The 17,280-nt window shown below is 44.2% G+C and overlaps 1 protein-coding gene across 1 annotated transcript in view; it reads left to right on the top strand.

Moving 5' to 3' along the window:
• tm9sf2 (transmembrane 9 superfamily member 2) overlaps positions 1 to 17,280 on the top strand; it is a 40,855-nt gene that overhangs the window by 7,712 nt on the left and 15,863 nt on the right. The window contains exons 4-9 of the mRNA XM_030070226.1: positions 227 to 354; positions 3,150 to 3,279; positions 3,928 to 4,052; positions 5,463 to 5,574; positions 7,807 to 7,886; positions 7,971 to 8,079. Coding sequence (XP_029926086.1) covers positions 227 to 354; positions 3,150 to 3,279; positions 3,928 to 4,052; positions 5,463 to 5,574; positions 7,807 to 7,886; positions 7,971 to 8,079 — 684 coding nt within the window. The remainder of the gene's footprint in view (positions 1 to 226; positions 355 to 3,149; positions 3,280 to 3,927; positions 4,053 to 5,462; positions 5,575 to 7,806; positions 7,887 to 7,970; positions 8,080 to 17,280) is intronic.

The following is a 17,280-nucleotide window of genomic DNA, read 5'->3' as shown; positions in this document are numbered from 1 at the left end:
GTCATATCGCCCACCACTAGGTAACACCTTTGTTAGCTGCAGAAACAGAGAATTACAAGGTATGTGTTTCAACCAAAAATGTGGACAAACTGTGCTAAATGGGTCAAACATTCAGAATCACTGGTATGGTTTTAAAATGTTAAACATAACCAAAACTACCCAACACCAGCTGTTCCAATGACAAAGCCAAAGCACACATATGCCAACCTTTTGTCCTGTGTCTCAGTTTGAATTTAAGAAAGCCGAGGTTTGTAAGAAGGTGTGCACCAAAGACTACAACACCAACAATGCACTAGACAAGGTCAAACTGGACTTCCTCAAGAAAGGAATGCTGCTCAACTATCAGCACCACTGGTATGAAGCACACACACACTTGCATTCACAGAGTATAAAGGTGCATAGTCATATACCAGTGCTGGTGCCCGCGCAAAAACATATTGCTTTGGTATTAATACATGTCACATACACATAAGCACACCAATGAATGTACGCACTTTGAATTCTCTTCATCAGACAATGTTAGAAAATCATATGATTTCATCCAAAACACCCTTTTCACTAACAAGAACCTACTACTAGTTTGGGGCTGGTGCTAGTGTGAGCAACTTGCAAACCTTTTAAGAACCAGTTTGCTTTTTCACAGGCTAGAGCTGGTAAGAGAGCCACTTCATTATGTCACTGTATACTTTACTGCTTTCCCAGCAATCTTTAACAGACACGCATATTCACTGCCACTGTCTCATTGCCGTGAGCATGACATGACGGGAAAACAAACTCCTCACAGCAGCTACACTGCAGCAACAGAGGCTCAAGGAGGCAGCTTTTCTCCTGCAGTCAGAGTGGTGGAGAGCCAGCTGCTCTACTTGCAAGAGAAAGTCACTGTAAAAAGTGTCAGAGGTTAATGTAATCTTTGGACAAGTAGGAGTTAAAACAGTTTAGTTAAATAGCCTGATGCTTCACTACTGTTTTGACCTGGGACTGTTTTTTTTTTTTTTTTTATTGACATTTTACAGTATTCAGCTGCCTCCAGCCCCAGACCAGCAGAGAGTTGGTGCTGCTGTGGAACTAGTTTTCCTGGTCGAGTGCCAGTTCTTTGGTTGTCGAAACTCAAAGAACTTGTTTAAGATCAGGCACTGGCTTTGAACCAGCCCTCAAACTGGCTTGGTGGAAGAGGGTTGTAAAAACTGACAACAGTATAACCTTAACTGTCAGCTCCCTTACCTTAATATAGAGACTATTGGTTACTTCTGCAGAAAATGTACTTTTCATAAACCCAAGGTTGTCATATGATGTAATATTTGAAAGATGTTTATATGACATACAAATAAAGATTAATAGCATGGTTAATATTCTAGCATTGAGCAATACCATGTGTCAGCACTAGAAAGAACAAATCAAAAAGCAGCTAGACTTGAGAAGCTTTGGGGGTTTTACTATACATTTTCTTTACTGTTCTGAATTATATTTGAATCATACAGTAATTGAATTTGTAATTTAAAAAGCATTTGACAACACAATTGACTGCTGAGTCTCTCCCAAGATTTACATAGGATAGTTTTTAGTTCAGAAAATGGGAGATCTGCACTCCTCCAGTTAAGGATTCTTTCATTCTACAGTACTGTTGTTTGTATTATTTGTTTTCTACACATTTTCTAAAAGGGTATGTTTTATGTATTTGTTTTTATTGTACAAGAATTTGCTGACAAAATGTATTTTGCAGTTCACGTTTATTGTTAGCCTACATTTAGCAAAGTAATAATAATAATAATAATAATAAAAATGCTAAGTATACACAATATAAAAATGCTAAGAAAGTGAATTTTGTTAGAGGATGAAATAAAATGTTTAGAAATCAAAGCATGCCCACAAGCCCACAGGAGTTTTAAACGGTTAATGTTCTACAAAGGTGTCTCTACACTGAGCAAGAAATTGGCTGAGCAATCCATCCACATGTGAGCCACATTTTATTTCATAATCATTAGGGACCTCTAGTGACAGCAGCAAGCTACTATAGCATGAACTGAAAGCCAGTTGCTGTTGAATTTGTAAGTACTGATCTATCTGTTTGCCTGTAGCTGCCTTCATGCATTAGATTTGGCACATGTTGCTTTGTTACCATGCCAAACGACACCCAAATAGTCATGACATGAGCCCTATGGCATGGGCCTAAACTTTAAGATAAATATATAAAATCATACAAATCGGGATTTCTACGGTCATGAAAATCCTGGAAAAGTCATAGAATTTTTAAATGTGTTTTCCAAGCCTGTAAATATTTTGAGAAATGATGAAATAACCCAAAAGTTTTGGAGAAGTCAAGAAAAAAATTGAAAATCATTGAAAATCAACTGATATTGCTCTAGAAAACCAGCCAGTTGAGAGATGTGGCGGTAGCCATGAGAAATATTTTATTTCTCTTGTAAAGGTTGCTTTACTCATTGCAACCAGAGTTATAACACACACCTTTCAGTAAAGCTTGGACACTTCATCAGTGATGTAATCTGTGGTCATTGGGTGTTTTGGGCTGAAATATCAGTCATGGAATTTTGTTATATAGTTATGAAAAAGTCAAATTGAGTCCACACTGTATGAATATATGACTGTAAATGCTACTGCACACTGCCACTGTAAACTGACACACATTGTCCAAACTGCATGCGAAAAATTGAAAAAATGCAGTTTTATCAACGAAACTGTCAAAATTTCACCATGCTGTTGAAAATTTTAAAAATTGACTCCAATGCTTTCCACAACTTCATAAAATTGTATAAAAACCAATAAAAGACAGTTGAAAGAAAATTAAAACCTAATGAGAGTGATGTGAATATGTATGATGTGCAGTATGGCTTCTAAATTATCTGCTGATTACTACACTTTCATTTTTGTAAACACTAAATTTCTTAATATAGTTATGCACATATTATACATTTACTGCTATATAGCTTATGATGCAGTACATGTTATATTATGTGCTACAGGAATTTGGGGCTGTAGGTATTGAATTTCGATTTGCATGGCCTCACTTTTACATAACTATTGTGCGGACAAAATAATAGGATTTACTCATATGCATTATTGTCCTATGCATGACAATGACAGATGCAAAACTTTCCCTCGGTGTGTGTTATTACTTTATGTGTATTGTGTAGGATTGTGGACAACATGCCTGTCACCTGGTGCTATGATGTTGAAGAAGGACAGAAGTTCTGCAATCCTGGTTTCCCTATTGGCTGTTACATTACAGAAGCAGGACGACCCAAAGATGCCTGTGTGGTCAACGTGAGTGAAAAATTCGCACACACACACACACACACACATACACACACTCGATAGGGATGAATAGGGAGCCTCTGGGAAAGTTACCAGCTCAGTGGAACTTTAGCAGTTCTCTCTATATAAATTACAATTTATCTACTCTAAATTCTTAAAAATTACACATCAACCCCACCACCACTGTCAGTTGACTTGCACATGTGTCAACTGATAAACATGTTCAGGGCCAAAATGCACATTCTTAATATATACACAGATAAAAACACTTTTGTTGTTGGTATATTTTTCATGTAATTCAGTCTGTTATTCATAACAGAAACTCCATTCCATCTGCAGCCATTTAAACATAAAATGAAAACATCAGCACTTAACAACATTTTCTTTATCTGTAAAGTGATAGTTGCTGTAATTTGCTACTCCATATGAATGTAATAAATTCCCCAACTTTGACCTGGTAACTCCTTTCCTGTTGTGAGAAACATCTACTCCCTGGCGCACCTCTACAGCCTCTTCACTCCCCCCCACCCCCCATCAGCGCACCACTACAGCCTCTTCAGTTTACTGATTTCACCTCACAAGATTTCTGAATAAAGATGTGCTCTTTCTCTGTTTTTTTTTTTTTCAATTGGTTTGGTTTTGGGTTTTGTTTTTCAGTCTGACTTCAATGAGAAGGACACTTTCTACATCTTCAATCATGTGGACATTACTATCCATTACCACGTTGTTGAGAATGAACAACTTGGAGCCCGATTGGTTGCTGCCAAGATGGAACCTAAGAGGTAACCAATATGATGGTTAGCTGGTTCTAGGCTATTCACTCAAAATAAAGATGCCAAGTTCCTGCCATATCAGTTTTCCCATCAAGATTGGTTGTTTCTCACTTCATTAGATGACAAAGTTGAGTAAGTAATAAGACATAATAAAAAACTGAGTCCACTGGGCTGGTCTACATCCAGGTCCAGGTAGAATTATAGCTAACTAGCTAACTTTGCTACAGTCATCAGAGTTGTATCGCCATGTCACCTTGTTTAAAAAAAAACAAACAAAAAAAAAAACTGGGCACTTGGGTCCTTCCAACCTGGTGGAATGTCTGAATTTCTTGAATAGTAATAGTAAGATTTTTAGAGCCAAAAATGGATCTCCATACCTTTACATAAGCAAATTAAGAGTGTTAGTACAAAAATCTTTATCTGACCAATCATTGTGCAACAGAAGTCTTTGTAGTGGACATTTGGGGTGAGAAGTTTCAGTATACAGCCATAGTGAGGTTGGATCATTCTTCAGCCACTCCATTACCACCCTGAAATGAAATACCGGTTGGCACAATCTAATGTTAATATATTCTTCTGGTTGATCATGCCAAGCATACGTCATTTTTGGGCTTGTCCGTCTTTCCATCTGTTCCATTCTTGTGAACACGATGGGCCCTATCTTGTGCCACCCGCTATCCGCTGCCACTACCCGCTACCCGCAAATTGCGGATTTAGGAACTTCCGCTATCCCTAAATGTTATCTTGCGCCCACGCTACCCGCTATCCGTTATGCCGACTCCGTCATTTGCGCCTGGAGGTGTGTCCGTGGGCGTGTTTCATGTGTTACCCGCTGCCACTACCCGCTACCCGCAAATTGCGGATTTAGGAACTTCCGCTATCCCTAAAATTGCTATCTTGAACACACACTTTAGGGATAGCGGATAGCGGGTGGTCCGGACCACCCGCTATCCGCTATCCGCTAAAGTTGCGGGACGTTCCCCCGCAACTTTTGCGGGGGAACGTCTCTTGCGCAATGCTAAATCTGCAAATAACGGGTTTAGGGAGTCTGGTGCAAGATAGGGCCCGATATCTCAGGAAGGAATTACTTCAAATTTGAAGTGAAGTGGTGGACCATGTGGTGAAGCTCTCTATCAGTCTTCTGTAATTTGTAAAAATAATCTGGAGATCATTCACTGCAGTCATACATGTCACTATAGTGATAACTTCCATTTCACCGAAAAATACACTTAATGGCTTTTATTATATTCCTTCAAAGTATTCACAGCAAATATTATATGAGTCTGGACTGATATGGATGTAAACTGCAACTTGACCGGTTGATGGAGGCATACAAGCACGAGGTGATATTTCTAGGTGTTATTTCTTACTTTGTTCTTAATATTTTCTTTTTCTGTCCCTTTTCTTTTCTTTGTCTAGCTATAAACACACCAATGCAGATACTCCAGATTGTTCTGGAGGGCCAATGTTCCTCAACAACAAATATACAGGAGAATTCAAGATACCATACACCTACTCTGTCAGCTTTGTGGTATGACCATTATTCTTCTGTGTTTTTATTTATTTATTTATTTATTCTTTCAGAAACATGGCAAAATTGGAGATCAGCAAAATTTCGTATTGTGTGTATTGCGTCCAAAATTCCGATTTCAAACTGGAATTGCGGAAAAACGGAAAGTTGGAGTGGCTTGAAAATTGACACACAGCTTCTTCTCCCCAAGATGCACGTTTTTCGTATTTGGTGCGTGGACGCAGGTCAAAAGCTCTGCACCACAGGGCCTTAGGAAGTTTTGGCTATTCATTTCGGATGGCCGAAATTTTCCGTAAAATCGGAATTGCGAAGATTCCGTAAGTCGGATTGCTTATAAAAGTAACAGCACACTTCTCCCAATCGGGCCGCAAATTTTCCCAATTCATTGTGTGGGCCTAAAATGAAAGCTGTAGGAGGGGGAGAAAGTTATTAGTAGTTATTTCAGAGGTAAATTGATTAATTGCCTGAAAAGGTGATTAGCAAAAGCCTCCAAAAGCTGGGGTTGAAATTCTATAACTCTGTTCAGCCTTAATGTTACTGGTTACTTTTGTTATTTTTGCTGCTTAGCCACATTAATCGGAGCTGACGTTAAATTGGAGTGACACACTCCCAGCTGAAATAAAACATCTGCCAGTCAGTTTATGAAAAGATAGATGTTTTTATGGTGCCGACACTGAAAAGCAGTAGGCTGTATTTAAATATAACTGTTACTATAAGTTGGTTGTAGATAAAGATCAGTTGTGTTGGTGAGTCGCTGTCACGGCACCTGTTAGACTAAAAATGGTTGAGAAGTCGGCAGAAGTATAACTATGAGTCCATGAAAAAATTATTTTTTCCAGCAGATATTCTAGTAACAACATGATTGAGCTAGCAAAGCAGTTTTTTGTTGATGTGTGGTATTTATTCAGTTTTGGGGAATCACGATGTCAGGAAAACATGATAAGAACAAGTTGGCTGGCTGACCAGGACTAGTTAACATCAGATCTCATGTTTTCCACTGAAACGGAGAGAATACTAGCAAAAAACTTTTATATTTTGAGAGCGGAATGCTCACAGTATGAATACATTTTGATTATACATTTTATTTTGTTGGTAATAGTTGTATAATCGCATTGTTACACTAGAGGGTGTTAACTCAAGGCCGCATCACTGTTGTGACAGTAATAACGGTCAAACACACCCTTGAGTGTAATAATGCTTAGTATCGCTTGTTTTTTTGTCCAACTCGTTGTTTTCCTTGTGCTTGTTGTTAATCCGAAATACATCCAAACACCAGCTATTAAACTCGCTGGCGATGCCTTCAGTGGTCGACTCGCTCCAGCCATGTTGTTTGACTGCTGGCAGTAACAACATCTCACGAGATCTCGTGCCATGAAATGCAGCGCTAAATCCTGATCATGCGAGACGAGCTGGGTTGATACCACAGGCTGCTTCTCTGCACCATACGTCCAAAGAAGAAAAAACTAGTTAAATTAAAAGATCGATTTTGGGATTTTATGAATCGATATCGAACCATGGGAAATCGATTAAAATCGATTTAAATTGTTTTTTTTTAACCCAGCCCTAGTCTGAATACAGCATGGGCACTTAAAGCAGTTGGAGCAGAAGCATTTTGAACATATGAAACTGATTGTCACTTTATTATCACTTTATTTGTCTCAAAAATATTGGGACAAAAGAAGATGAGCAAATTAGCAAAACATTACCCAAAAATTTGCAAGAGATTAGGAAAAAGTTACAAGAAACTGATGACACACTGCCCCATATTTTTAATTACAAGAAAACAATATTATCTATATATTTACATCAGTTTCTGTATATCTATGTTTACATCTATACAAATAAATATGTACATGTGTGGTTTGTTTGTTTTGTTTTATTCTTTAGTGTGCAGTTCATATTTGGTTTGACATTGTTTGACATGGATAGTGCTGGGCAGCATTTGTTCCTTTTCTCTCATTGTGTTATTGCTCTTGTTTGTAATGTTTGCAGGGTCATGTGAGCCCATGTGTCCTCTACTTACTTCCTTTAACATTAAATTATAAGAAAAGCACTGCAAAAAATTAGCACCCACAAAAAAGTTTAAAAATAAAGAGATGAAATGGAATTTGTGTACAAGGTGAAATTAAACCTTTCAAAATGAAAACCTGCCCACAGGCTTCTGGGCTAAAGTGTTTGGAATCAATAACATAAATGTATGCAAATTTGAATGTTGCGTGTTCGTGTTCACAGGAGGATAAGAATATTCGCTGGGCTTCTCGATGGGACTACATCCTAGAATCCATGCCTCACACTAACATCCAGTGGTTCAGGTGAGACCCAGAAACACACACAAGCACTCTTTCTCACACTAACACATATAACAACTAACTATGTTGTCTCTGTCACATTCCCAGTATAATGAACTCGTTGGTGATTGTGCTGTTCTTGTCTGGTATGGTGGCCATGATCATGCTGAGGACTCTGCATAAAGACATCGCCAGATACAACCAGATGGACTCTGTGGTAAGAAAGTCCAGCCTGTCTTGAGAGCCAGATTTTTGGTTTTGGGTTGTTGAAGGCCACTTGTTATATTTATGGACATAAACTGTATATAGACCTGTCGCAGACGTTACACAATCATTCTGTGATTATGATTTGACCTGACCACGATCAGTTTGCCTAATTGTTATGTTCCACAATCATATTGCTATCCTAATGGAATGGGTATTTTAAGCCCCTGTTTGAAATTTTGCAGCAAATAAGCTCTATCTTTATTTATATAGCACATTGAAAAACCCTTGAAAAACTGGTTGGGCTGATGAAATGTTTTCTAAATGAAACTGATGTTCATTAAACTAAGAACCTTTAACGGTCACACTAAGAAACACATTTGCAAACAATTTTATGTATTTATGTGTGTATGCATATATTTATTTATTTATTTTTGGCTCCACATTTAGCAAATTTTCCAGTTATTTTTTGACATTCAGATGGTCAACCAGCTGATTGACAAGTATTAGTGTAGAAAACTCCCCGCTGGGCTGCGTGATTACGTCACTGCGTGAGTGGATTTTGCTCATGCGCGAACTTTACACTTTCTTTTTGTGGTGAGCCGCCGTCACAGACAGATGCGCTCCCCTATTAAGCACTTTATACATTGCTGTTGTGTTGATTCGTGCGTTCCTGACAATGTAAGTGCCTTATTTATATTTATATCAATGTTATATTACCTGTACTTGTGTCAGAAAACTGTCGCTTTGTTTCCGAATTGTAGTGTGTTATATAACATAGTAATTCAATTGTACCGCCGAGAGTTTGATACACAAGCCATTGACAATTTGTAGATGTCATACCTTTATTCTTGGATGTATGTTCAGAATATTGTGCACTGTAAGTTCCTAAACAGTGGTAGGTCACTCCAAATATTGTACTCTCCTCGGCGGCTGTATTTAATTGTTGTGGCGTAGCATATTTTTCCGCCGCGCTGTTCGCACCACTCTGATCATGTGGCACCCATGCGAGCAGGGCATGACTCCGTGCCTCACCTCAATGCCTCAACATGCCACCTTGTGGTCAAATTATGTAACTGCACTTTATTTACAGTATTTCTACTAGTTGTAGGTTCAGATGATGCATATTAGTAATGAATACTGTTTGATTGTTGCCCAGCAATTCAGTATACTGTCTAATCATCACAAATGGTTTATTTAATATTGTATTATTATATACATTTTGTGGCTATGCAGGTGATGTGCAGATTGTTGCAGATTGATGTTTTTGCTGTGGACTTATACATCTTTGTATCTCTTTTGTTTACAGAAACCACGCACACACACACACGCACACACACACACACACACACACACTCACACTCACACTCACACTCACACACACAGCCTTGTTAATACATCAACAACAATCACAACCTGTAACTCGTGATGCAAGTACTCAGTGCACTGTGTTCATCTGTTGAGGTTGGATTTCAATAAATCTGTTGTACTACAACTGAAGGTTGCAGCTGCTCTCTTACCGGAGTACATAGTCAGTGCAGGACATCACTAGCAAGAAACGCACAAGTCTTCACAAGTGGTCCTTCGAGCCGGATCTGTCCCGCCCACTGCGCTATGGCGACCTCTCAGGACTACAGCAGAGACCCTGATGTCCGACCTCGTTCCAGCAGACTCAGGCAGCCCCCAGGTTACCTTGCGGACTACGAGCTCAGCTACCCAGCCAAGCAGCTTCCGCTGTTCGAGTCATCCTTCACCCAGGCCGCGGAGAGTCTATTGCCGAGTGAACACACCCAGGTTGACCTCCACTCACCTGACCACCGCCCACAAAGGATCAGTGAAGAGGAACGGTGGCAACGCTTGGAGACATGCTACAAGGATATGAGCAAACGACTGGAGGAGCTACAGCTAGTCATGGACAGTGCTAAACGAGTGCCTTACCCTCAAAGCTGCCCAGTGTATCCTCCACCGTACATTCACTATCCTCCACACTACTCCAGCATGCCACGGCTAGATCTAGGCAGCCCCACAGGCAGTCAGTGGTCGATTCCAGAGCACAGTCGACCAAGGGACTCTACAGCAGATGGTAAAGAGCCACCACAGCAGCCAGCACCACTACCAGATCTTCAGTCGCAGCAGCCTGACCCGTTGCAGCATCTGACAGGAGAGCAACATACACCAGAGCTATCCACCCACATTCAACCAGCTCTTCAGGGTGCATCTCAGGTGATCCCAGATACCGCTGCAGCTGCTTATCATGCTCCATTGCCAACTCTGCCGCCTATTCCTCAGCCACAGACTGTGCCACGGCCGACTCTACCACAGGCTCCACCTACCCAACCTGCCATGCCTCGGCCTCATATTCAGCCAACTTATCCTCCTCTTCAACCTGCCCAGCATCCCATACCTCCATCAGTCCAATACCAGTATCCTACCTACCCTGCCTATCCTCCATATCCATCAGGAGTATACTGGCCGCAGCCGCAGTATGCACCGCCTCCACCAGTCTACCCAACGATGCCTCCTTATGCGCCAGTCACGCCACCATCAAACTCTTCAGCCCCAGGTATCCTAGAAATGGCCATTGCCTCTTCATATGGCATACCAAAGCCCAAACTCACTGCCTTCAGTACAGGCAAAGAGAGTGACTTCATCATGCTGAAGAAAGGACTTGACAGTGTGCTTGGGCCACATAAGCATCTGACTGAGGACTACAAATACCAAGTGCTGCTTGACCTCCTCAAACTGCCACGCGCCTACCAGGTGGCGAAGAGGTATGTTAACGATCCAAAGCCATACACCAGTGCGATGCAAGCCCTCGAACAGCGGTACGGTCAACCACGTCAGCTTGTTCAAGGAGAGCTGAAGACAATCCTCAACTCTCCACCTATCAAGCCAGGCGATGCGCAAGCCTTTGAGGATTTCTCATCTGCTGTCAGCACTCTAGTGGGTCTTCTAAGCACTATGGATGGACCCTCTCGGGCTGAGCTCCGATGTGGCTCTCACGTGGACACTTTACTCAGTAAACTGCCCGCCAACTACAGAGATCGCTTCGCCGAGCACTGCCAATCCCAGGGCATCATCCGCAGTGGGTCAGATCAGACATACACTCTCCCTGACTTCTCTGAGTGGCTGGAGAGAAAGGCACAAGCCATCCAGGTAGCAAGGCGAGCCACTGAAGCCTCCCGATCGGAAGTCACACAGGTGGAGCGGAAGGAGAAAGCATCAAGGCCCTCAAAGTCCAAGTCCGCCAGTGTCTATGTGGCCAACCACCAAGAGACTTCAGGAACCGCCCAGAGTCCTGATACCTCATCAGCTAGTCCTAAGTCAGGTCAGACTGCCAAGAAGCGAGAACGCTTCAAGCCATACTGCCCATACTGCTCCAACCAAGAACATTATCTCAGTGCCTGTGCTGAGTTCTCCAAACTTAACACAGCCGAGAAGATGAAGTGGATAAAGGAGAAAGACAAGTGCTGGAGATGTGGACGGGGTCACAAACCGGAGAGCTGTACCCTGAAGAAGCCGTGCTCCACCTGCAACGAGCAACACCTCCTCACACTGCATGAAGTGGCACTCCAAGCCAATCAGAGTGTCCTCACTGTCAGCACCTCTTCCAGTATGGTGTACGTGGGCCAGACTAGTCACTCCAGTCGTGTCATGTTGAAAGTCATTCCAGTTCAGCTGCACAACGGAAGCAGGACACTGGACACACACGCTGTATTGGATGACGGCTCCGAGAGAACTATCCTCTTACCAGCTGCCGCCAAACATCTTGGTCTGCAGAGGGACGAAGAAGTGCTTCCTCTTAGGACCATCAGACAGGATGTTGTAAAGCTGAAAGGAGCGTCCGTCTCATTCGAGGTGTCTGCTCAGCCCAATAGACAGGTGAAATACCAGATTCGCCATGCCTTCACTGCAGATGAGCTGAGCCTCGCTGAGCAGTCGTGCCCAGTGGAGTCCCTCAAGAAGAGGTATGATCACCTGCGTGGAGTGCCAATGCGTGGATTCAGCCGAGTACAGCCCATGCTTCTCATCGGTTCCGATCATCCCCATTTAATCACTCCAGTGCACCCAGTACGGTCTGGACCTCCAGGTGGTCCAGTAGCCGTATGCACCCAGTTAGGCTGGGCCATACAGGGGCCAACTAACTTCCTCCAGATCCCCTCCAGGGAGGCTTCCTGCTTGCATACAGCGCTCCTGTCACCTGCTCAGGACCTGCACCAGCATGTCGAGAGGCTGTGGCAACTCGATACACTGCCATACAGATCAGAGAAGGAGGCAACGCGCTCAAAGCAAGACCAAGTAGCTGTTCACACCTTGGAGAAGCAAACCCTTAGGGTCACAGTAGACGGCGTCACACGCTATGCTACACCTCTACTCCGCAAGCCAGGAGCACCTGATCTACATGCTCCTCCAGCTGCAGTGATGCCTCTCCTCAGAGCTACGGAGCGGCGCCTGGCCACCAATCCAGACCTAGCCAGCATCTACAATGAGGAGATCCACAAGCTACAGAGAGCGGGGTATGTAGTGAAGATCAGTGATGAAGCAGCCAGCCAGTCTGCTGAATCATGGTACATACCTCATCACATCGTTTACCACAATGGAAAGGCCAGAGTGGTGTTCAACTGCTCCTTCAAATACCAGCAGATAGCCCTCAATGATGTCCTGCTCCCAGGGCCTAACCTTGGCTCATCACTCCTGGGCGTACTCCTCAGGTTCAGGGAGTATCCAGTAGCCATCAGCGGGGACATCCGTGGAATGTTCCACCAGATCCAGCTTCTCCCTGTAGACCAACCACTGCTCCGTTTCCTGTGGCGGGATATAGAGAGAGACCGCAGTCCTGACATCTACGAATGGCGTGTTTTGCCCTTTGGTACTGCCTGCAGCCCATGCTGTGCTATATATGCACTTCAGCGGCACACCAAGGAGAACAGCGCTGGCAGCCAGGAGGTACTGGACTCTGTCATGAATGCCTTCTATGTCGATAACTGCCTGCAGTCTCTCCCTTCGCCATCTCAGGCAAGGCAACTGATCGACAAGATGAGAGCTCTGCTCGCCGCCGGAGGATTCGACATTCGACAGTGGGCGAGCAACAAACCTGAAGTCATCGCACACCTCCCTCCAGAGGCACGGTCAGAGGGCTGCGAGCTGTGGCTGATGGCAGACAGAGCTGATCCACAGGAGTCGACACTCGGCCTCCGGTGGCACTGCCCATCCGACACGCTCAGCTACAAGCACAAACAAGCCACCACCATGGAGCCCACGTTGAGAAATGTGTACCGTGTGCTGGCTTCTCAATACGACCCACTTGGGTACATCATCCCCTACACAACGCGGGCAAAGGTGCTGATCCAGGCCCTCTGGAGGAATGAGCAAGGATGGGACGAGCCTATCACTGGCGAGCTTCTCACCGCGTGGCAGACATGGGAGAACGAGCTCCCTCACCTCCAGCACATCAGCCTGCCTCGCTGCTATTTGCCAGCCAGTGTGAACTTGAACGCCTCCCCAGTTGACCTGCATGTCTTTTGTGACGCATCGGAGAGAGCATACGGGTCTGTAGCCTACCTGTGTGCTGAAGACACTGGTGAGAATGCACATGTGTCTTTTGTCATGGCCAGATCCCGTGTGGCTCCACGCAGACAGCTGTCAATGCCACGGTTGGAGCTCTGCGCCGCATTGACTGGAGCTCAGCTGGCCAAACTGCTACATACTGAGCTCACCCTTTCAATAAGGCAGACCATCATCTGGTCAGACTCAACGACTGTGCTCGGTTGGATCCTGTCTGACTCATCTCAGTATAAAGTATTTGTTGGGACACGCATTGGTGAAATTCAGGAGCACACTGACATCAGCAGCTGGAGGTACGTCCCCTCCGAGCTGAACCCCGCGGATGACATCACTCGGGGAAAATCACTCCATCAGCTGACTCAGCCGTCCTGTTGGAACAGTGGACCTGAATTCCTGCATCACAGCCCTGCCCACTGGCCAGCTAATCCTGCAGTGAGGACTGAGGAAACAGACGAGCTCAGGAAGTCCACATTCTGCGGCCAGCTAGCTGTCCCTCACACAAGCTCTCCTGACCCCACGGAGTACGATACCTGGTCTGACCTACTGGAGGCTACCTACCGGTCCCTTCACGGGGCGGCAGCACCCCCCATGTCTGCCTCAGACCGCCTAGACACAGAGGTAGCTCTCCTCAAGCAAGCACAGGCTGACAGTTTCCCTGAGGAAATCAGTGCCCTGCAGCATTCCCATCCAGTCCGGCCATCCAGTCGCCTCAGCCCACTCTCACCAGAGTACGACCATCTCCTAGGCCTCATTAGAGTTGGAGGCCGTCTCCGCAAAGCTGAGGACTTACCTGAGGATACACTCCATCCTATAGTCCTTGCGCCTGAACATCCCATCACGCAGCTGCTGGTGAAGGACTACGATGATCGTCTCCTGCATAGCGGTCCTGAGAGAGTCTTTGCTGAAATTAGGAGGACTTACTGGATCCTAAGAGGCCGCCAAGCCATCAAGAAACACCAGCAGCGGTGTGTGGAGTGCCGCAAGTGGCGTAGCAAGCCAGTAATCCCCAAAATGGCAGATCTCCCAGCTGCGCGACTCCGACTCAACAAGCCTCCATTTTGGTCTACTGGAGTGGACTGTTTCGGCCCATACATGGTCAAGATAGGACGGCGACAGGAAAAACGATGGGGCATTGTGTTCAAGTGTCTCACGACCAGATGTGTTCATCTGGATTTGATGCCCAGTATGGACACTGACTCATTCCTCCTCGCTCTCCGCCGCTTCATCCCTCGAAGAGGCAAGCCCTACGAGATATGGAGTGACCGAGGCACCAACTTCCGGGGCGGGGAGAAGGAGCTGCACGATGCCTTTGAGGCGCTTGAGCCATCCCTCAAGGACCAACTTGCCAAGCAGTCCATTGCTTTCAAATTCAACCCACCTCTTGCTCCACACTTTGGCGGAGTGTGGGAGAGAGAAATCAAGTCAGTCAAGTCATCTCTCCAAACCATCCTGAAAGACCAATCCATCCCAGAGGAGGTCTTGCTGACCGTCCTCATTGAGATAGAGGGAATCCTCAATTCTAAGCCTCTAGGTTACGCTTCGTCGGACCTGGCGGATCCTGATCCTATCACCCCTAACCTTCTGCTCATGGGGCGGCGGGACGCCTCACTGCCTCAGGCAGTGTATGGATCCAGTGACCTACTAGGACGCCGCCGATGGAGACACAGCCAGGTGCTTGCTGACCACTTTTGGGGTCAGTTCACCCGCAAATACCTCCCCGGTCTTCAGCCACGTCAGAAGTGGAGGAATGCCACTACAGACCTCGCCGTGGACGCCGTCGTTATGGTGGTGGACCCACAGCTCCCGCGGGCTCTGTGGCCTGTAGGGCGCATCACCCGGATAATCCCCAGCGACGACAGCAAGGTGCGCACAGCGGAGGTGGACATTAAAGGTAACCTCTACACCCGTCCTGTTGCTAAACTCATCGAGCTCCCGCGGATGCCCGATGACAGCACCACCAGCGCTCCCTAGCCCAGCAGTGACTTTCCTGTTACTGCGCATTCGTCCCTACGAATCCGGGGGCGGCTGTAGAAAACTCCCCGCTGGGCTGCGTGATTACGTCACTGCGTGAGTGGATTTTGCTCATGCGCGAACTTTACACTTTCTTTTTGTGGTGAGCCGCCGTCACAGACAGATGCGCTCCCCTATTAAGCACTTTATACATTGCTGTTGTGTTGATTCGTGCGTTCCTGACAATGTAAGTGCCTTATTTATATTTATATCAATGTTATATTACCTGTACTTGTGTCAGAAAACTGTCGCTTTGTTTCCGAATTGTAGTGTGTTATATAACATAGTAATTCAATTGTACCGCCGAGAGTTTGATACACAAGCCATTGACAATTTGTAGATGTCATACCTTTATTCTTGGATGTATGTTCAGAATATTGTGCACTGTAAGTTCCTAAACAGTGGTAGGTCACTCCAAATATTGTACTCTCCTCGGCGGCTGTATTTAATTGTTGTGGCGTAGCATATTTTTCCGCCGCGCTGTTCGCACCACTCTGATCATGTGGCACCCATGCGAGCAGGGCATGACTCCGTGCCTCACCTCAATGCCTCAACATGCCACCTTGTGGTCAAATTATGTAACTGCACTTTATTTACAGTATTTCTACTAGTTGTAGGTTCAGATGATGCATATTAGTAATGAATACTGTTTGATTGTTGCCCAGCAATTCAGTATACTGTCTAATCATCACAAATGGTTTATTTAATATTGTATTATTATATACATTTTGTGGCTATGCAGGTGATGTGCAGATTGTTGCAGATTGATGTTTTTGCTGTGGACTTATACATCTTTGTATCTCTTTTGTTTACAGAAACCACGCACACACACACACGCACACACACACACACACACACACACTCACACTCACACTCACACTCACACACACAGCCTTGTTAATACATCAACAACAATCACAACCTGTAACTCGTGATGCAAGTACTCAGTGCACTGTGTTCATCTGTTGAGGTTGGATTTCAATAAATCTGTTGTACTACAACTGAAGGTTGCAGCTGCTCTCTTACCGGAGTACATAGTCAGTGCAGGACATCACTAGCAAGAAACGCACAAGTCTTCACAATTAGGCATCAATGGAATTTTTTCATTTGTGCTACTAAGGTTGAAGTTTTTTCATTTCAGAACATTGCAGACAGTAGAATATGTTAACAATATTCCGCAGTTAATTAAAAAAACATTTTCTTATTCTAACACATACAATAAATGCAGTGTAAAAACTGCAATGTAACAAAATAGAAATCTAAAAATAAAAGTATACAACAAAACTAAATGTTTACAAATGAACAGAAAAATAATATAATATGTGAAATTTATAATTACTATCCACAAAAACTCATTTTTGAACCACAAAAGTGCATCTAATAACAATATCTATGTATGTATAGTAAAAGATGAATAGCCAATGTATTATTATAGAGATACACTATATTGCCAAAAGTATTCGCTCGGCTGCCTTCACACACATATGAACATGAGTGACATCCCATTCTTAAACCATAGGATTTAATATGATGTGGGCCCATCCTTTGCAGCTATAACAGCTTCAACTCTTCTAGGAAGGCTTTCCACAAGGTTTAGGAGTGTGTTTATGGGAATTTTTGACCATTCTTCCAGAAGTGC

The sequence above is a fragment of the Myripristis murdjan genome, chromosome 15 (assembly GCF_902150065.1).
Source record: "Myripristis murdjan chromosome 15, fMyrMur1.1, whole genome shotgun sequence".
NCBI classification, from domain to species: domain Eukaryota; kingdom Metazoa; phylum Chordata; class Actinopteri; order Holocentriformes; family Holocentridae; genus Myripristis; species Myripristis murdjan.
The sequence above is the reverse complement of the archived record's forward strand: the minus strand, read 5'-3'. Positions and strand labels throughout refer to the sequence as shown.